Source organism: Meriones unguiculatus, chromosome 14 (assembly GCF_030254825.1).
Source record: "Meriones unguiculatus strain TT.TT164.6M chromosome 14, Bangor_MerUng_6.1, whole genome shotgun sequence".
NCBI lineage: Eukaryota > Metazoa > Chordata > Mammalia > Rodentia > Muridae > Meriones > Meriones unguiculatus.
This window is the reverse complement of record NC_083361.1, coordinates 31071813-31094293: the sequence shown is the minus strand read 5'-3', so window position 1 is coordinate 31094293 and position 22481 is coordinate 31071813. Positions and strand designations below refer to the sequence as shown.

The 22481-nt window shown below is 39.9% G+C and overlaps 2 protein-coding genes across 2 annotated transcripts; both read left to right on the top strand.

The window, feature by feature from the left end:
* Positions 1–9494: 9494 nt before the first annotated feature.
* LOC110539339 (olfactory receptor 5P79) lies at positions 9495–10470 on the top strand. The gene has a single exon (XM_021626185.2). It carries the CDS (start codon positions 9526–9528, stop codon positions 10468–10470), a length of 945 nt encoding a protein of 314 aa, XP_021481860.1. The 5' UTR covers positions 9495–9525.
* A 9234-nt stretch (positions 10471–19704) lies between these two features.
* Positions 19705–20706, top strand: LOC110539340 (olfactory receptor 5P80). Its single transcript, XM_021626186.2, has one exon. It carries the CDS (start codon positions 19774–19776, stop codon positions 20704–20706), a length of 933 nt encoding a protein of 310 aa, XP_021481861.1. The 5' UTR covers positions 19705–19773.
* Positions 20707–22481: the final 1775 nt, after the last annotated feature.

Sequence of the window (22481 nt, the reverse complement as noted above, 5' to 3'; positions counted from 1 at the left end):
GAAAAAAAAAAAGACAGGTTTGCCTTGCTCACAGGACTCATGTCTTAAGATAAATAAGTGGAGCTTATATAGGGTCTGAGAATACAGGAGTTTAGGTTGTAAAAATCTAGAGTGTTATTATTTAGTTTAAAAAAATGTTTCAGGGTTGATAAATTCAAAAGATTGGAGAGTCTAAGTAGTTTTTTAAGATATAATTATAAGTTATAAAGAAATAAATATTTTAAAGCAGATTAAAAATGGGAAATATTTTAAATTTCTCCCCCCTCTTTGCTACTGTTGTGCTTATGTTATAAAATTTTAAAAGTTCAGAGTTTTGACATTGATCATTAGAGTTCTGATAAGTTGATGGAGCAATAACTGCTTATTATTCAGTCACCAGGTTAAGATTTTAATTTCCTTTGTTGGCTTCTGAAGATAGACTAAAGGTGCTTCTCGTTATTTTAAAAACATCTGTTTAATGTGTGTATCTGACCCAAAAGTCATAGCTTTTAGTATGGTATTCTTAATATCTGCCATTTCTGGGGTAGATTTTGACACAGAAATATCCTAAACCTATTCCTTCTAGTTGCTTTGTTAAGGAAAGTCCAAGCATCCAGGGTTTAGCACTAAAAGCCAGTAATGTATTTCTGCCTAACTTTCCAGTGTAAACATAAAAGTAAAAGTGAAAACTAAAAGTATATGCTGAGTGTATGAAAATGGCCAAGCTACAAACAGCTATGCCCACAAAAAAAAAAAAAATGTTACTGTGGACACACTTAGGTTGTGTATAAAGGTTATAAAACAAACAGCTAACTGATACTCATTCAGTGGGATGCAGTTTTACCTATTCCTCTCAAAATGTTTGATTTGCTGATATGTTACTTTTCTGAGTATTTAAAATTATGTATATTTCCTTTTGTGTACTAAAATTTCATATGAGTTTCAGGGATGTGACCTGGATCTGGCATAGCTCAAAAGGATCACAGATGAGATTTTCCCTGATCTTTCCCATTTAATAGACAAATTTTAACTCCTGTCTCCAGTCTGAATTTGTCTCAGCAGATCTTCACCTGTTTAACTCTGTCCGGGATCAGCTGTGGACTGCAAGCTGAGATCTGGACTTCCTGGAAACTGACATGATTGCTCCCTGCCTCTTCGGGTGGATCAACGAACCAGATGCTTGGGACTTCCCCATTGCCCAGCCTTTGACTGGCATTTCAGCCTTCCTAGCCCCTGATGCCTACGGTCCAACGGTCAGCTCGAAGAAGCTCCAGAAGACGGATCTACGCCCAAATCCCCCCTAGCAGGCTGAAATGCTAAGTCAAAAGGGGCTCCCTGGCATTAGCTATTGTCTTGGACATCTGCTTAGCTGAAATGGACACTAATATTGCAGCAACTGGACTAAAAGCCTAGAGAGATCCTGTAATAGTTCTCCTTGGCTTACTACCCCTATATCCACCCTGAAGGAACCCCAGATCCCATTATAAAAAATAAATCTATAAGATACAAGGGGTCATATCTGGAAGACCCAAGATTGGGTCTTCAAATGATCATAGGAAAGGGGGAAATGAAAGACCAAAAGATAAGCAGCGATTGTTAACACTATGTAGAGTAGGCGCGGTATAGCAAGAGCTACCTCGCCCCGGGTACCCGTGGAAAGACTCCCAGGAGCCTATCTAGCCGGGGAGACCCCGTTTCCCAAGGAACAGCGAGACCAGCCTTCGGATGCAAGCCGCAAGAGGTTTATTTTGATACACGGGTACCCGGGGAGACCAAGCCTATCGGAGGACTTGCGCACCTCTTGGTTGGGGTGACGGGTTTTTATAGGGCTCGGGAGCAGGAGGCGCGGTTACAGAAGCGAGAAGCATAGTTACAGGGGTCTGATTGGGTGGTTTGAACAAAGCCGTAGTTAAGTCACGTACCCAGAACAGGGAAGGCGGGAGGGCAGATTGTGAGCCCAGTCACGTACCCACCCGGAACCGGAAGGCGGGAAAGAATGCAGTGAGGTAGCTCTTGCTATACCACGCCTACTCTACATAGTGTTAACAATCGCTGCTTATCTTTTGGTCTTTCAAGACCTTCCGGGGAAAGACTGGGTGACCCGTGATCAGTCTGGCAACTTTGTTTCCCAGTGGGGTCCCCCTCGACTGGAACTCCCAGCCTCAGGCACCCTTGTGTTCACGGATCAGCCTGGGAAAGTAATTGGGACACACACACTTGCGGCTCCAGCCCGGAGACACAAAGCCCGCGTTACCTGGGATTTCTTCCGGGTTCTGGCTGGGTAGCTGTGAGTGGACCCGACCAATTCCCATGCCTTGGGAGCCTCCCCTCACCTAGGAAACACTATTGATGTAGTTTCAGGGCCCAGAGTTCAGTTTCCTGGTCTCTGCACGGCGAGTGCTGTCCTGCTTCTCAAAAGTGGTGCTTTCCCGGCGCCGCCATCTTGGCACCCCGGCATTGATATTTTTATTCACTCACTTGCAATTGCACTTTCCAGAACTGTGTCAAGTGATTCTCACATTTCAGATGTTAGTTTATTCCAGTGGATGGAGTTGTAAATGAAAACTGACAAGGATGGAATTTATTCACCAATATAGGATCTGGATAATAAAACTAAAAGGCATGTTATGTTATGTAAACTACCAGAAGATGTTCAGTACTGTTGATAAAAACAAAAATCAACAAAAACCAAGTTCTTGAGAGGGCGGGGCAAGATGGCGGTGCCAGGACGACTCTCTGACCAGCAGCACAGCAGGATCGGCACAATGACCAGCAGTCAGAACTCGCAGCCATAAAACACAATCGCGATTGTGTTTTCCAGGTGAGAGGATGCCCCACGGTGTGGGAGTCAATCAGCTTTAACTCACCCAGCTAAACCTCTGAAGAGATCCCGGTTCCACCAGGCACTTGGTCACCAGCCCAGAGCCACACACCAGCGTGATCTGGTCACTGTCTCAGACTGAACTGTGGGCCCACAACATCACAGACTGGAATTTCCAGGCGAGAGATAACCCCATGGAGCAGGAAACGATTGGGACCAACCTTAGGTCACCCAGACATCCCCTGGAAAAGACTCGGGTTCTGAGGGCACCCCAGGAGCCAGCCCGGAGCCAGAGCCGGTGACCCAGGTGCCTGCACAGAGCCCTGCCTGTGTGCCTGATTCGCTGCCCCAGATAGAACTGTGGGCACCAGGGCACCAGAGACTCGGCCTCACTGTCAGGTGCAAACCCACAAGGAGGGAAACAGCTGGTCTGATCTCAGAGCACTCAGCTGATACCACAACCCCAAAAAGGTCTGAGGAAAAGTTACCCAGTTTTAGCAGGCCCCCAGGCACCCAATCCCCAGAAAGGCAGAGCCACGTTTAAGTCTGTGCCTGCAGCTTCTACTCACCATCACAGACAGAAAGGCTATCCCCAAAGCAAAGACTGGGTGTCCCTGTCAAGAGGAAACCCCACAGGAGGGGGATCGTCAGGTCTAACACTCAGGACACCCAGCAGCAAAAGACTTTCTGGAGTCACGCAGAATCTAGTCTCTAGCCTTCTACTGCAGGTAGGAGCACTGTGCTCAGCCGCCATTATTGAGTACCAACAGGACACTGGGGCACACAGCTGCATCCTCAGACCTACAAAAGCCAGAGAGCCATTACAGCAGCCCTCAGATACTGCACCAAGGATCAACCAGTTATCCCTAGCTAGACTGACAAAACTGTGGGAATCCCTGGTTCTTCAAGAGAGCTGCACCCAACAATTACACCTTAAGAGCAACAGCTGCTGCTCACTAAATTCAGAGCAAGAAACCCAGCAGCAGGGCAGCCATCACCAGGACCTCTCCTGATGAGAGGAGAGCCTTCCTGAATACCACAGTTACCATACAGGTCCTTCAGTTACCTGAAGTGAACTGTGACAATTCCTGAGAAGCACCACTATTCAGTTGACCATACCCAAAAAGCAGAGGAGAACTTCAGAACCCTGCCAAGTAGATTCTCCCCACCCCAGGACTCAGCAGGCACCAGAAATTAACAGACAACACCCAAGACAGAGAGATAGGTAGAGGCCAGTGAAAAAGCACAACCAACAAAAGGCAAAACAACATGGCATCCCCAAAACCCAATTATCCAGGGGCAAGTAGCCCTGGACACCCTAACATAAGTGAAATTCAGAAGATGACCTTACATCTATGCTAATGAAGAGGTTAATGGAGGAAGTAAATAAAATACATAAAGAATTAGGGGAAGATATAATAAAACAGATTATGGTCATACATAAAGAAATACAAGAAGATGCAGCCAAACAGTTTGTGTCACTGAAAGAAATAAAAGAAACAGAGGAACGTTCAAACAAACAGCTGAAGGAATTGAAGGAAAAACATGAAAATACAGTCAGACAGGTGAAGGAAATCAACAAAACGGTTCAAGATCTGAAGATAGAATTGGAAGAATTAAAAAAAACACAAACGGAGGAAATCATGGAGAGGGAGAACCTAGGAAAGAAAACAGGAACTACAGAGGTAAGCATAACCAACAGACTATAAGAGATGGAAGAAAGAATCTCAGATGCAGAAGATACAATGGAAGAAATCGATGTATCTGTCAAAGAAAATAATAAATCTAAAAAATTCCTGACACAAACCATCCAAGAAATCCAAGACAACATAAAAAGACAAAACCTAAGACTAATAGGAATCGAGGAAAAAGAAAATTCCCTCCTCCAAGGCCCAGAAAATATTTTCAACAAAATCATTGAAGAAAATTTCCCCAACTTAAAGGGGAGACCTATAAGAATACAAGAGGCTTACAGAACACCTAATAAATTAGACCAGAAAAGAAAATCCTCCCGTCACATAATAATCAAAACCGTAAGTATACAGAACAAAGAAAAAATACTAAAAGCTACAAGAGAAAAAGGACAAGAACATATAATGGCAAACCCATTAGAATCACACCTGACTTTTCAACAGAAACTATGAAAGCCAGAAGAGCCTGGATGGATATCATGCAGAGCCTAAGAGAACACAGATGTCAGTCTAGGCTACTGTACCCAGCAAAACTCTCAGTCCTCATAGATGGAGAAAACAAGATATTCAACGACAAAAACAAATTTCAACAATACCTACACACAAATCCAGTGTTACAGAAGATACTAGAAGGAAAAATACAACCCAAGAAAACTAACTACTTTCAAGAAATCACAGGAAATAAATAACCTCACTACAGCAAAACAAAAGTAGCCAAACATACTACCATGGCCGACATCAATATCAAAGGATCTAACAGCCACTGGTCATTATTCTCCCTCAACATTAATGGACTCAATTCTCCAATAAAAAGACACAGACTAACAGAATGGATGCGTAAACAAGACCCAACAATCTGTTGCATACAAGAAATGCACTTAAATCACAAAGATAGACATTACCTGAGAGTAAAGGGCTGGAAGACGGTTTTCCAAACAAATGGACCCAAGAAGCAAGCAGGAGTAGCCATTCTAATAACTGATAAAATAGTCTTTCAACCAAAATTAATAAAAATAGATAGGGAAGGACACTTCATACTCATCAAGGGAAAAATCCACCAGGAAGATATCACAATCCTGAACATCTATGCCCAAAATGCAAGGGCACCCACATTTGTAAAAGAAACTTTAATAAAACTTAAACCACACATAGACTCCCACACATTAATAGTGGGAGACTTCAATAGTGGGAGTTGAGACCCCACTCTCAACAAAGGACAGGTCAACAAAACAGAAATTAAACAAAGAAACAATAACTCTGACAGAGGTCATGAATCAAATGGACCTCACAGACATCTATAGAACCTTTCACCCAAACTCAAAAGAATTTACCTTCTTCTCAGCACCTCATGGAACCTTCTCCAAAATAGATCACATAGTTGGTCACAAAGCAAGCCTAAACAGATACAAGAAGATTGAAATAATCCCTTGTATCCTATCTGATCACCATGGACTAAAACTGGACCTCGATGACAAAAATAGCAAAAGGCCTACACACACATGGAAACTTGCTTCTAAATGACAGCTGGGTCAGAGAAGAAATAAAGAAAGAAATTAAAGACTTCCTAGAATTCAATGAAAATGAAGGCAAAACATACCCAAACTTATGGGACACAATGAAAGCAGTGCTAAGAGGAAAGTTCATAGCACTAAGTGCCTTCAAAAAGAAATTCAAAACATCTCATGCAAGCAACTTAATGGCTCACTTAAAAGCCCTAGAAAAAAAAGAAGCAGGCATGCCAAAGAGGAATAGACGGCTGGAAATAATCAAACTCAGGGCTGAAATCAATAAATTAAAAACAAATAAAACAATTCAAAGAATCAATGAAATCAAGAGCTGGTTCTTTGAGAAAATCAACAAGATAGACAAACCCTTAGCCAAACTAACTAAAAGGCAGAGAGAAACTATCCAAATCAACAAAATCAGAAACAAAAAGGGGGACATAAACACAGACACTGAAGAAATCCAAACAATAATTAGGTCTTACTTCCAAACTGTCTCTGACTATCTCTGACATGAACTGATTGGCCTGCTCTTTAATTACCTCCCCCTGAGGGGGAAGTAGCATTATCAGGCCATAGAAGAAGACAATGCAGCCACTCTTGATGAGACCTAATTGACTAGGATCAGAAGGAAGGAAAAGAAATCCTCCCCTATCAGTGGACTTGGGGAGTGGCATGCATGCAGAGGGTGGAGGAAGGGAGGGGTTGGGACAGTAGAAGGGAGGGAACCACTGGGGGATACAAAGTGAATAAAGTGTAATTAATAAAGAAAAATAAAATAGCATAAATAAAGTTAAAAAAATCAACAAAAACCAAGATCATGTGTGCTAGGTTGATGTGCAGAGGCAAAGGGTTGACAGTAAAGATCTCCCTGAGAATATACTGCCTGAGAGAAGATTGCAAGATGTGAGGAACAAGTCAAATAAAGTAGTGAGTTAGTGAGTGAGTGAGTCAGTGAGTGAGTGAGTGAGTTGTGTGAGTACAATGTTGCGTTCATGTCCTTTGAGGCTTCAGTTGAAATGAAGACAGAGTTCTTCACTTTAATCAGCCATGTGCCACACACAACTGGGACAGGTGACAACTTGCTAAGTATATCTTTAACATTAAATTACAGTTCACAGAGTAAGTGTTCTGTAAACATCTTCAGAAAGTGACAAACCAGGGAAGTATACCTAAAATTTTTTATTATATCTGATGTCAGTAAGATGGGTTGGCAGGTTTAAGCCCTTACCATAAAACTCTGATGGCTTGAGTTCATTTCCCAGAACCCACATAAAAGTAGGAGGAAGGAGACTTCCTGACTTTACCCCCTACAGTAAGAAATGCACTTTTCTTTTCAATGATAGTATTTGACAATTCAGAAGAAAATGCTACAAAATTAAGTTAAATTTAAAAAGAGATGGGGGATGAGAGAGGAAAGAATCATAAACCCAGGCATGTCCTTGGGAGATATCTAATCAATAGAAATCATACATATCTCCAAATATAGAGAAACTATTAGCAAACAAGCCTTGCACATGTGGCAGCCGCAGAAGGAAAGGGAATCTCAGTCCTTGTACCTGGATCTAATACAGTCAAGAACAAGTGTTATATCAGGACTTATTGAGTAACTGAACAGACAAGCCTCAATTATCCCTGTCAAACACAGAGAAAAATATTGGTCCACCTAATGAAAACCAAGTGTATTAAACAGAAAAATCAAATAGTGTACAAAAGAAATAAAACCACTAGGATTTAAGATACAAAACTTAATTAACATACAAACATTCACTAAAGAAGTAATAAATAAGTAAAATGTATGCAGTAAAAGAAAGTGAAATTTTAAATCATATAGAGCTTCATAACTTAAAAGTCCATGATGTCAACACTTACAACAGACAATTCTCTTTGAAGAGCACTGTCACCTTTGTCTTGTAGACTGTATTTCCAGTGGCTGCAAAGCAGAAGAACATCCTGGCTAAGAGCTCCAAGACTCTGTGAAAGAAGGATATGTTAAAATAGTGTCGTATATTTTTTCATGATCCCTGCAGTGATTGTGAAGATTTTTAAGAATCACTATACTCAGGAAATCAAAACAAGAAAGCTTGGGCAGCAGAGTTCTGAAAATTGCTTATTCCTCAGAGGTCTACCACTTTCATCAAAGGGGAATCAAAGATGGAGAAAAAGCCTCTATAAAATTAACATTAGTAGGAGTCGGCCTGAGTCTTCAAACTTAAGAACAGTGTTTTTACCATCCTCCATCAAAAAAATAAAATCCAAAATCTGTTTGTTGTGTGAATTGTGAAATACCAATTCTTATTTGAAGACCAGACGTGTGTGTGTGTGTGTGTGTGTGTTTTAACTCTCAGTTTTCTATACATCAGTATTTTATATCCTTGGCTGTGAAAATTATGTTTCTTAAATAATTGTTTTGTTCTTTAAATCAGCTTTACTCTCCTCCATCCACATATTCCTTATGGTACCTAATGAAGAGTATTACATCACTCACTACAAAAAAAAAATTACACAAATAAAAAGATAATAAATGAAGAAAGCCATTTTTTATTTTTTTTATATCAGCATCCACTAACATGAAACATAAAATAAATCTAGACGCAACACTTAGCTGAGGTAATTTTTGTTATCATATACTTCCAATAATTATCAAATAAAAGTGCACCAATTTTCAAATAAAAACAAAAGATTCAGATTGACTCCTTGAAATTTGTATTCATGTGAAATGACAGCTCTTTTTCACCTGAGATAATGGACCCTGGGGATTTGATTTATGTGTGAATCCCAAGACTCTTCAGAGATTTATTTTCTTTTTTTTTTACAACTTTATATAAACTTTAATGTAAGAAAATACAACTCATTGATGAAACTTGTTTTTTGTCAAGTTTATGGAAGAAAGTATAGATAAAACATTTAATTGAACCCCCCCCCTCTCTCTCTCACACACACACACACACACACACACACACACACACACACGCAACTCACAAGAAGCCAGGGTTATCTTACTTTCTAACAATGGTTTGGGCTTTATAGGGTTTACGTTATGCCAATTTATGCCCGAGTTTAATGACAGAAAAGGCAACAATTTCTAAATTGGGTATATATTTGTTTACGACTTTTAATGTAAGGTTTAAAAGATTTGTTGAATTATGAATTGATATAATCTTGATTAATGGAATGCAAATCTGCAACATCTTGTACAACACTTTTCTAAATTATTTTTTAAAGATGTGATAGTTGTTTTGGTTATGAGAAGTTGCATTTTTCTGTTGCCTTCATTTTCATCTTGTGGTTTGTCTTTTTTGATAAATGGCCTTACATTAAAAATCAGAGATTTATTTTCAATGGTAAACAATGATTGTGAGAGACAGCCAGAACACTATAAAATCATGCTATAATCATCTTGACTTTCTTACTTTAAAATTAATCCTTATTTCAGAAGGTGAGTGTCCTGATTTCCCTCTACCATTGGAGAATATTTTGTTTTGTGAAAATGTGTGTGTGAGCCTTGACCTGGCAGCAGCTACACTGTCCCATGGCTTTCCAGGAGGATGGGAACCACACTGCAGTGAGAGAATTTGTTTTATTGGGATTAACTGATGACCCAGTTCTTAGACTCGTCCTCTTCACCATCATCCTGTGCATCTACCTGGTGACCGTGTCTGGGAACCTCAGCACCATCCTTCTCATCAGAGTCTCTTCACAGCTCCATCACCCCATGTACTTTTTTCTCAGCCACTTGGCTTCTATTGACATAGGCATTTCATCTTCTGTCACACCCAATATGCTTGTCAACTTCCTGGTGGAAAGAAACACAATTTCTTACTTTGGATGTGCCATCCAGCTTGGCTCAGCTGCTTTCTTTGGATCAACTGAGTCATTTATTTTAGCTGCCATGGCTTATGATCGCTTTGTGGCAATCTGCAACCCACTGCTTTATTCCACCAAAATGTCCTCACAAGTCTGTATCCAGTTGGTTGTAGGATCTTATATAGGGGCATTTCTTAATGCTTCCTCCTTCACCCTTTCCTTCTTTTCTTTTCTCTTCTGTGGACCAAATAGAATCAATCACTTTTTCTGTGATTTTGCTCCTTTGGTGGAGCTCTCCTGCTCTGATAACAGTGTACTCATAGTTCTTGATTCATTTTCTGCTGGAACTATCATTGTTATCACAGTGTATGTCATAGCTAGCTCCTACACCTACATCCTCATCACCATTCTGAAGATGCGCTCCACTGAGGGCCGCCACAAGGCCTTCTCCACCTGCACATCCCACCTCACTGCGGTCATTGTGTTCTATGGGACTGTCACATTCATTTATGTGATGCCCAAGTCCAGCTACTCCACGGACCAGAACAAGGTGGTGTCTGTGTTCTACATGGTGGTGATCCCCATGTTGAACCCCCTCATCTACAGCATCAGGAATAATGAGATTAAGGGTGCTCTGAAGAGACAGCTTAGTAAAAAACAATTTGTTTAGTAATGTCAGCTAATCTGTCACATGCTGTATAGTAATGATCTACCAGAGTCATAGTATTTAAAAGAAAACTGTATATTGATAGAAGAAATACATGTTATGATATATAACCAGACTTGAAATTTGGTAGTAATTGTATAGGATAAGTATTCATACCTCAGAAATTAAAATATATATTCATAATAAGTTATACATTTCATATATAACAAAAAATGCAGACAAAAACAGATATTGAAAATTATTTTTCAGTTGTATTTATACTTAAGTAGTTCCCTGTTAATATTGAAACTATTGACTGCATAACTTTTTAAGTCTTTGTCCATTTTCAGTAACAGCTACCTGTAACTATAGTTAGAACCAAGCACATCTAGAGAAACAATGACAAAGTGGCACAGACAATAAAACTGTTTGAGGTATTTTTATTGTGGCAGTATCATCTGCTTGCATGGGTCTTTCATACTTATAGGTATTAGATCTGTGTTTCAATCGTCTGAGGCCAGCAATTGGCGTTTATGGGTGGAGTGTCCTGTTTGGGGGGAATGAGATCATGCTGGATAACATGCTGCCCTAGAAAACATGGTTTCTAATTGTGAGAGTAGAAACCAGGGCCTTGTAGAATTCTAGTGTTCTGCCTCTCAGCCATAGCCACAGCTTCCCCCTGAGAATCTTTATTTATACAATATTTATTTATCTTTCACTCCCAACTTATTTCCCTGCACTTTGTGACCATCATTGGATCAGTTCATTGATTTACGAACATAAGAGTATTTTCTCTCTCCCCTCTCTGTGGTTCTTCTTTCCCAGACAGTTTGTAGATTTGATACCAACGTTGATCTATTGCTGTCCACTGCCAGTGTCTCTACTTCAGACTGAGCTCTTTTACAATAAATAATGCCAAAGAAGATAGCTAATTTAATGTGTCACCTCATTTACAATGTGATTCTCAGATATTTGCTCCAATACCAGTATAAGTAAGCCTTGGATGATGTCAGGTGGTAATTAGCATCTGCCCTCACTGAATAAAGCAGATTATTTCTCAATGTGAACAGCTTTTTCTGATCAGCTCAGGGCTGTGTATTAGGGCCTCTGAAAGGAGAGTTTTCTCACCAGCATGGCTTTGGACTCTAAGCTGTAACATTGAGTCCGGTCAGTATATTTTTGCTGTTCACTTACCCTGTGGTTTTAAAATGACAACCGTGAAGTTAAATAAAGAATATTATATTGTAAACTTCCAAATTTTTGGATTGTGTTGTTTTCTTGATTGTTATGTTTTTAATTCCTTGCATATTCATATTATTAATCCTCTATCAAATATAGAGTTGACAAAGATTTTCTCCAACTTTCTGGATTTTCTCTGTACTAGACTGATGGTTTTCTTTGCTGTGTAGAATCTTTATAGCTTCGTGAGGACTTACTCATCAATTATTGGCATTAATTTATGGGAAAATAAAGTCCTATCTGGAAAGTCCTTTTCCGTGTCTGTATCTTGCAGAGGACTGCCCGTATTTTCTTCTAGCAATTTCAGAGTTCACATTGAGGTTTTTGGCCCATTTGGATTTTATTTTTGCACAGGTAATAGAAATGTTGAAGATAGATGTAACCTTTTAGCTCACAAAGCTAAAAAAAAATTCTGGACACCGAAGAAAGCATCAGTTGAGTGCAGAGGAAGCCCAGGAAGTAGGAGAAAATCTTTGTCAATTCTACATCTGATAGAGGATTAATAACCAGATATACAAAGATGTTACTCCAGTATGTGTTTTGGCAGCTTTGTCAAAGATCTACACTAATAATTATGACCTACTTATCTCGTGATTTTTTTCTGAATACACAAGCACATGAACTATAGGAATAAATCATTTACTATTATTTCAAAACTTTAAAATTGTCCACATCCTTTGCTACCTCAAGGCTTTCCCCTCTCACAACTGTACCACACTACCAACAATGGACTCTTCCCTTTATATAGGCGACTCTCAGATTAGTCTGTAACTACCAACCTGTACATTGTTGAGCATTTCAGGAAGACATCTTTAAAGACCACAGTAAACCGAAGACTCCATGATCTGATGCACAGCCATCCTGATCCTCGGTGTGCTTTGTTGTTGAGTATGCATGCCTTGTTTTTGCCCAGTGCTCAAAACTTTACATTGATAGTTAAAATAATGTCCTTTTCCCCTACTCTCCAATTTTCATGTACTTCTAAGGCTTTACTGCATTTTAAGTTGAAAGAAATGAAAAAATCAAAATAGCTAAAAAAAAAAATTTGCTCTGTCTAAACTACAGAATCCATAGGCTCTGAATAGTAAAAGAGGATATAAAGAAGCATTGCCGTGTAAGGAAAAGGTCAAGATCAAATATATCCTCTTAATATCTGTCATCCTTAAGGCACATTCTTTGAGGATGAGTAAGAGTCCAAAAGTGTTGAGAGATTTTCACCACCAGGATGCTTGATTTCCTGATATTTCTTTTTTTTTTGGGGGGGGGGAGAGGGGGTGCTGGTAGACTTGTTTTTTAATTCTTTCTTAATTACACTTTATTCACTTTGTATCCTTCCTGTAGTTCCCTCCCTCCTCCCATCCCAATCCCTCTCTTCCTCCCCCCTCTGCATGCATGAGCCTTCCCAAAACCACTGATAGGGGAAATCTTCTTTTCCTTCCTTCCTTCTGATCCTAGTCTATTAGGTCTCATCAGGAGTGACTGCATTGTCTTCCTCTGTGGCCTGGTAAAGCTGCTTCCCCTCAGGGGGAAGTGATTAAAGAGCAGGCCAATCAGTTCCTGTCAGAGACAGTCCCTGTTCCTATAACTATGGAACCCACTTGGACACTGAACTGCCATGGGGTTCATAGGACATCTGTGCAGGGGTCCTAGGTTATCTCCATGCATGGTCCTTGGTTGGAGTATCAGTCTCAGGAAAGATCCCTGTGTTCAGATTTTTTGGTTCTGTTGCTCTCCTTGTGGAGTTCCTGTCCTCTCCAGATCTTACTGTTTCCCACTCCTTTCCTAAGATTCCCTGCACTCTGCCCAAAGGTTGGCCATAAGTCTCAGCATCTGCTTTGATAGTCTGCAGGCCAGAGCCTTTCAGTGGTCCTCTGTGGCAAGCTCCTGACTTGTTCCCTCTTTTCTCCTTCATCTTATGGCCATCCTCTTTGCCTTTCTGGATAGGGATTGAGCATTTTAGCAAGAGTCCTCCCTCTTGATTAGTTTCTTTAGGTGTACAGATTTTAGTAGGTTTATCCTATATTATATGTCTATATGAGTGAGTATATACTGTGTGTGTCTTTCTGCTTCTGGGATGATCTTTTCCAATTTCCACCATTTACCTGCGAATTTCATGATTTCCTTGTTTTTTATTGCTGAGTAGTATTCCACTGTGTAGATGTACCACAATTTCTATATCCATTCCTTCGTTGAGGGACATCTGGGTTGTTTCCATCTTCTGGCTATTACAAATAAAGCTGCTACAAACATGGTTGAGCAGATGTTTTTATAGTGTGCTTGAGCCTCTTTTGGGTATATGCCTAGGAGTGGTATAGCTGGATCTTGAGAAAGAGCTATTCCTAGTTGTCTAAGGAAGCACCAGATTGATTTCCAGAGTGGTTGTACAAGTATACATTCCCACCAGGAGTGAAGGAGGGTTCCCCTTTCTCCAAATCCTCTCCAGCATGTGTTGGCACTTTAGTTTTTGATCTTAGCCATTCTGATGGGTGTAAGGTGAAATCTTAGGGTTCTTTTGATTTGTGTTTCCCTTATGACTAAGGACGTTGAACATTTCTTTAAGTGTTTCTCTGCCATTCGATATTCCTCTACTGAGAATTCTCTGTTTAGCTCTATACCCCATTTTTTAATTGGATTACTTGGTTTTTGTGCTGTTTAACTTCTTGAGTTCTTTATATATACTGGATATTAGCCCTCTGTCAGATATAGGATTGGTGAAGATCTTTTCCCAATCTGTAGGCTGTCGTTATGTTCTGAGGACAGTGTCCTTTGCTTTACAGAAGCTTTTCAGTTTCATGAGGTCCCATTTATTGATTGTTGCTCTTAGAGCCTGTGCTGTTGGTGTTCTATTCTGGAAATTGTCTCCTGTGTGTTGGAGACAAGCCCTGAGAAACTTCCGACCTTTTCTCACTCCCCCCACCCAGCTGCACCTGGTTGCTTGACAATTACAGAGATGTGCTGACTGTGCCTTGACTTCCTATAATAACTGCAAAGTGTTCCAGGCCCCGGGCCAAGAAGATTCTGTAACTTCCACCCTGCCCCTCCCTGAGTTAAGCAACTCTAAAGTAGGACTTTCCAACCTGCCCCTCCCAGAGTAAAAAGGATTCTGCACTGAGCTCCTCCCTCGCCCCGCCCCTATCTAAGGTTGGCCTTAAAAGCCTACTTTGGTTCAATAAAATTTGACTCTTGACAAGTGCACATTTGCTTGAGTCCTTCCTTTCTCCCGCTCATCTTTTAGAGGCTGCAACCCCCTTCGCCCCCCACGAATAACTAGGTCCCGCGGGTCGGGGCACCTGTGCGGATGAGTTCAAGGGTATTCCCCACTTTTTCTTCTAAGCGGTTTAGTGTGTCTGGTTTTATGTTGAGGTCTTTGATCCACTTGGACTTCAGTTTTGTGCAGGGTGATAAGTATGGATCTATTTGCATTTTTCTTACTTCCAAAGTCTATATGCCACAAAATTTGAAAATCTAAATGAAATGGAAAATTTTCTTGACCGATTCTACATGCCAAAGCTGAATCAAGAGCAGGTAAACCAATTAAATAGTCCTATATCCCCTAAGGAAATAGAAGCGGTCATCAAAAGTCTCCCTTCCAAAAAAAGCCCAGGGCCAGATGGTTTCAGCGCCAAATTCTACCAGACCTTCAAAGAAGAGCTAACACCAATACTCTTCAAACTATTCCACAAAATAGAAACAGAAGGAACACTACCAAACTCATTCTATGAAGCCACAGTCACCGTGGTACCTAAACCTCACAAAGACACAACAAGAAAGAGAATTTCAGGCCAATCTCCCTCGTGAACATTGATGCAAAAATACTCAACAAAATACTGACAAACTGAATACAAGAACACATCAAAGATATCATCCACTATGACCAAGTAGGCTTCATCCCAGGCATGCAGGGATGGTTCAATATACGGAAATCCATCGATGTGATCCACCACATAAACAAACTGAAGGAGAAAAACCACATGATCATTTCCTTAGATTCTGAAAAGGTATTTGACAAAATCCAACATCCATTCATGTTTAAAGTATTGGAGAGATCAGGGATATAAGGCACATACCTGAACATAGTAAAGGCGATATACAGCAAGCCTATAGCCAACATCAAACTCAATGGAGAGAAACTTAAATCATTCCCACTGAAATCAGGGACAAGGCAAGGCTGTCCATTCTCTCCATATCTTTTCAACATTGTTCTTGAAGTCCTAGCCAGAGCAATAAGACAATTGAAGGAGATCAAGGGGATACAAATTGGAAAGGAAGAAGTCAAAGTATCACTGTTTGCAGATGATATGATAGTATACCTGAGTGACCCCAAAAACTCTACCAGGGAACTCTGACAGCTGATTAAAACCTTCAGCAAAGTGGCTGAATATAAAATTAACTCAAAAAAATCAGTAGCCTTCCTGTATACAAAGGACAAAAGGGCCGAGAAAGAAATTAGGGAAACAACACCCTTCACAATAGCCACAAATGACATAAAGTACCTTGGTGTGAACCTAACCAAGCAAGTCAAAGACTTGCATGAAAAAAATTTTCAGTCTCTGAAGAAAGAATTAGAAGAAGATATCAGAAGATGGAAAGATCTCCCATGCTCATGGCTTGGCAGGATTAATATAGTAAAAATGGCCATCTTACCAAAAGCAATCTACAGATCCAATGCAATTCCCATTGAATTACCAACACAATTCTTACAGACCTGGAAAGAAAAATTATCACCTTCATATGGAACAACAAGAAACCCAGAATTGCTAAAACAATTCTCTACAGTAAAAGATCTTCAGGAGGTATCTCCATCCCTGATCTCAAGCTGTACTATAGAGCAACAATACTAAAGACTGCATGGTACTGGCATAGAAACAGACTGGTGGATCAATGGAATCAAACAGAAGACCCTGACATAAATCCACACACTTATGGACATCTGATTTTTGACAAAGATGCCAAATCCATTCAATGGAAAAAAGACAGCATCTTCAACAAATGGTGCTGGTCTAACTGGAAGTCTACATGAACCTAGAATATCTTAATGGGTAGTGTACTGACTGTTACATAGTCATGTATCGTTTTCCTACAATACTAGATGGTGGTTCATTTCAGTGGTGAAAATATCTTTCTCTTTCTCTAGACTCTAATTTCCACATACTTCTATGACCTTGTTAAGCTTAAAAAAAATAGTAAGCCTCGGTGAATGAAAAGAATGTTAAGTAATGAAAAAAAAAAGACACTTCTTGATTCTGATGCTTGTGGAAATGTTATAGGGCGTGTAAACCATCCCTACAGACTAAGGAAAAGGTCATGGTCATAGACATTTGCCATCCTTTAAAGCCCTCTTCTTAAAGAGAGGAATAGTCAGCTTTGTAGATCTCTAACACAAGGAGATTATGTTTTTTACACATTGTTCTTAGTAAGCTCTTTCCATCTTAAATATGGAGTCCTCCACCTCTAACTGTCATACTTAACTGTATACAATTAACTTCTCTAAAAACCAATGAGAGTTGGAATAAATATTTTTGGTATTGATTCTTTAAAAAAGAGATGGAAGTGCTTGGATATCTCAGGACCAGAAGAATAGCACAGCAGTGAGTCTCTTGAGTTTCATGTTTTCATTTACTGAAGATAATGTGGATCTTCCAAACCAGAATCCCCAACAGACACAGACAAAAAAGTTGTAGACCTGGGCTTCCAGGGGGGGAGGTGAAGCAGTGATTGTAAATGATAGACACTCCTTAGACACTTGCCATAATCCATACAAACACAATGAAGAAGTAATACCCTCCCACTCACCCAGTTGCAGTGGATCAATGGGTGGGGAGCTGATTTACTCTATCGATCTCCCTTTTTACTCACTTTCTAGGCCAACATTATACTGGAAATTGAGCCACCTATTATCTTGCAGCCAAAGAAAATGATGTGAAGTTTAGATTTTATTTTATTTTATTTTATTATTATTTTTTGTCAATTTAACACAAACTAGAGTTATGGGGGAAGAGAGGGCAACAGTTAAAAATGCCTCCAACAGACTGCCTGTGAACACTTCTGTAAGGCATTTGTTTAACAATTGATGTGGAAAAGCCCTTCCCATGGTGGGTGGTGCCACCCCTGAGCAGATGGTCCTGCCTGGTATAAGGAAGCCATGGAAAGCAAGTCAATAAACACTGTCCATCCATGGTCTCTGTTTTAGTTCCTGTCTTTAGGTTCCACCTTTAAGTTCCTATCCAAAGACATACTGTGACATTCAAGGGTATGCCAAACAAATCCTTTCTTCTTCAAGTTGTTTTTTGATCAAAATATGTTACCACAATAAGAGTTGCCAAAAAAAAAAAGCAATGACAGCAAGATACTGACATAGTAGTGAAAAATATATAGCATAAAAACATCCCAACATTTATAAAAGAAAAAGAGTAACATATCCAGTTACACAGTGGACAGCAAGAGCAGTAAAATTAATAACATTCAGTTGAAAACTAACAGAAACATAGAGGCCAACATAAAGATGAACCTTGAGGTCTTCTGTAGCTCCCTCCCTTGTCCCCTTCCAATCCCACCTTCCCTTCCTCTTCTCCTCCTATGCCCCTCTCCTAGTCTACTAATAATAATGGGCATTGTCACATGAATATTTGACAGTACAAAGCTCAAAACAAAGAAGATGACTAGGTACATACATAGAACAGTGTTATATAATGATAAAGATTTGAAAGAGACAAAGGTTAGTTGATAAGTGCTAGTAGAAAACATGTATATGTATGAATATGACTATCTGCAATTTTCAGTCCTGATGGGTTTTCAGTGGAATTTTAACAAGCAAGATAGGTACTCAAGGGGTCATTTCCCATAAGACACCATTTCTCATAAAGCATAGCCTTGCTTTACATTAGCAATTCTTTTCTGTTTGTCCTTGTGGCTCAGACACTGACAGGTAATGATTTTCCTTTTCTGTTGTTACAGGGATGTTTATTTCTCATTCTTATAATAGAAATTATTAGACACTTTTAAAAAGACATTAATTATTAGTTCTACATTTGCTTGTTTTTATGGTCAAAAACATGGCATTATGTAGACTATCATATTCAAATTAGAAATATCACAAAGTGGCATGTTCTGAAATAAAGCAATGATAAGTTTCATATACTGCCATCCCTTAGCTAGCATCCCATAAACTGCCTGTGACAAAGTCAGTTTCCTATAACTGGTCTGTGTTGTTAAACTAGTCATAACATTTCTGTATACCTGTTACATCCATGCCATACAATGCTAATTTCAGCTTTGATACTGTTATATACATGTATTTTCTTTAAAAGGTTAAGTTTCACAAATAAATTTCATATCTCTGCCCTATACAAGGAAAATAATACAATGAAGTTCAGATATAAGAATGAATGTACACTATTCATAATGTGGCTTGGAATTGCTTAGTCCATTCGCATATACTGTTATTAAGAAGTAGTAACACTCATACACACATACATAACATAGATAAAGATGGTGGAATACTTATGAAGAGGAAAGAAGAACAAAGAAATGGGAGAGGGAAATGAAGTTGAATATGGTCAAAGCAGATGTACTACTTGAACAAAACTGCCATGAGACCTATGGTTTGGCGCAGTGAATATAAACTGATCATTTTAAACTAACTGGAAATGTAATGGTGTAATACCTGAGCACATGGTTTTCAAGGCCAGTGTTTGAGTACAGATGGTGTATGTCTGTGTGTAGGTGTGTGGCTGTGTGTGTGTGTGTGCCTGTGTACACGCACTCTCCCTGATACTGAATTCTTGAAAAAGTGAGTTGTTCTGTATCAGTTGTTCTCTATTCCTCATTGGAATATAAACTAACAACATGAAGCACAAATGATGTGAGTGTCACAAAGAAAAAGAGAAGTACTAATTTTTATTGTCCATACAGCAACTGATATTTACTATTTTGGTATTTATGTAAGGTAGTACATGAAAATATTTCTCCTGGAATTTATAAATCGTATCTGTACTTCTGTTATTTACACCATATAGCCACTGGGAAACAATAACTGACAATGCTGTATTCTATTCTCATAGCTGACTATTTTTCTTCTGCTGGCAGTAGATGGGACCTGGAAACTACACAGTTGTGACAGATTTCATTCTTCTGGGGTTAACAGAGGATGCTACAGTCCGTACAATGTTATTTGTTGTGTTTCTAATAGTCTACTCTGTCACCATATTGGGCAATGTCAGCATAATCATGCTAATCAGAAGCAGCTCTCAGCTTCACACTCCAATGTACCGTTTCCTCAGCCATTTGGCTTTTGTAGACATTGGGTACTCTTCGTCAGTAACACCCATCATGCTGAGGGGTTTTCTCAGGAAGGAAACATTTATCCTTGTGGCTGGATGTGTAGCTCAACTCTGTTCTGTAGTGACATTTGGGTCAGCCGAGTGCTTCCTGCTGGCTGCCATGGCCTATGACCGCTATGTGGCCATCTGCTCACCCCTGCTCTACTCCATGCAGATGTCCTCCAAAGTCTGCATCCTCCTAGTGGGAGCTTCTTACATAGGTGGATGTGTGAACGCTTGGACATTTACTGGCTGTTTGTTAAATCTGTCCTTTTGTGGATCAAATAAAGTTAATCACTTTTTCTGTGACTATTCACCACTTTTGAAGCTTTCTTGTTCTCATGAGTTTTCTTCAGAAATCATTCCTGCTATTTCTTCAGGCTCCATCATTGTGGTCACTGTGTTTATTATTGCTCTGTCATATGTCTACATCCTTGTGTCCATCCTGAAGATGCGCTCCACTGAGGGCCGCCACAAGGCCTTCTCCACCTGCACCTCCCACCTCACTGCAGTCACTCTGTTCTATGGGACCATCACGTTCATTTATGTGATGCCCAAGTCCAGCTACTCCACTGACCAGAACAAGGTGGTGTCTGTGTTCTACACAGTGGTGATTCCTATGTTGAACCCCCTCATCTACAGCCTCAGAAACAAGGATGTTAAAGAGGCCATGAAAAAGCTGATGGCTAACACTCACTGGTAGCCATAAATATCTGGAATTTTAAATAGTGTAATATGCTCTCAACTTCCAGATGAATGGACAGCATACCATGAAAATTTACAAATATATGATGATATTGTAGATGTAAATTTTATCATCTTGCTATCAAGAACTTCATAAAAAAAAACAGTATATTCACTAATATGGCAGCATTTAGTGATTTTCTCATTGTGTTTTCCTTTTAATTGGCCATGACTTCCCTGCATCTATAAACATAAGTCTCTCATATAAGTTCTGTTGTTTTTTTATATTTTAAATTTATTTATTTTTTTATTTATTATAATTGTTTTTATTTTTTAATTCTTTATTAATTACACTTTATTCACTTTGTATCCCTCCTGTGGTTTCCTCCCTCCTCCCATTCTAATCCCTCCTTCCTCCCCCTTCTGTATGCATGCCCCTCCCCAAGACCACTGATAGGGGAAGTCTTCTTTTCCTTCCTTCTGATCCTAGTCTATTAGGTCTCATCAGGAGTGACTGCATTGTCTTCCTCTGTGGCCTGGTAAAGCTGCTTCCCCTCAGGGGGAAGTGATTAAAGAGCAGGCCAATCAGTTCCTGTCAGAGACAGTCCCTGTTCCTATAACTATGGAACCCACTTGGACACTGAACTGCCATGGGGTTCATAGGACATCTGTGCAGGGGTCCTAGGTTATCTCCATGCATGGTCCTTGGTTGGAGTATCAGTCTCAGGAAAGACCCCTGTGCTCAGATTTTTTGGTTCTGTTGCTCTCCTTGTGGAGTTCCTGTCCTCTCCAGATCTTACTGTTTCCCACTCCTTTCCTAAGATTCCCTGCACTCTGCCCAAAGGTTGGCCATAAGTCTCAGCATCTGCTTTGATAGTCTGCAGGCCAGAGCCTTTCAGTGGTCCTCTGTGGCAAGCTCCTGACTTGTTCCCTCTTTTCTCCTTCATCTTATGGCCATCCTCTTTGCCTTTCTGGATAGGGATTGAGCATTTTAGCAAGAGTCCTCCCTCTTGATTAGTTTCTTTAGGTGTACAGATTTTAGTAGGTTTATCCTATATTATATGTCTATATGAGTGAGTATATACTGTGTGTGTCTTTCTGCTTCTGGGATGATCTTTTCCAATTTCCACCATTTACCTGCGAATTTCATGATTTCCTTGTTTTTTATTGCTGAGTAGTATTCCACTGTGTAGATGTACCACAATTTCTATATCCATTCCTTCGTTGAGGGACATCTGGGTTGTTTCCATCTTCTGGCTATTACAAATAAAGCTGCTACAAACATGGTTGAGCAGATGTCCTTATAGTGTGCTTGAGCCTCTTTGGAGTATATGCCTAGGAGTGGTATAGCTGGATCTTGAGAAAGAGCTATTCTTAGTTGTCTGAGGAAGCACCAGATTGATTTCCAGAGTGGTTGTACAAGTATACATTCCCACCAGGAGTGAAGGAGGGTTCCCCTTTCTCCACATCCTCTCCAGCATGTGCTGTCACTTGAGTTTTTGATCTTAGCCATTCTGATGGGTGTAAGGTGAAATTTTAGGGTTGTTTTGATTTTCATTTCCCTGATGACTAATGACATTGAACATTTCTTTAATGAGAAAGGGCAAAGCTTAAGCAGTAAGTCTCAAAGGCTGAAAACATTTTGGGCCTAGGTTAGACTGTATGGAGATAAGCTTCCAGGACTAGGACCAAGGATAGCAGACAGAGGCAATAAGCCTCCAAGACAACAACTGAAACAGGAGAATAAAAATTCCTTTTACACCTGGGGCTCTGCAGGCCTCCTCAGGAAAGCAA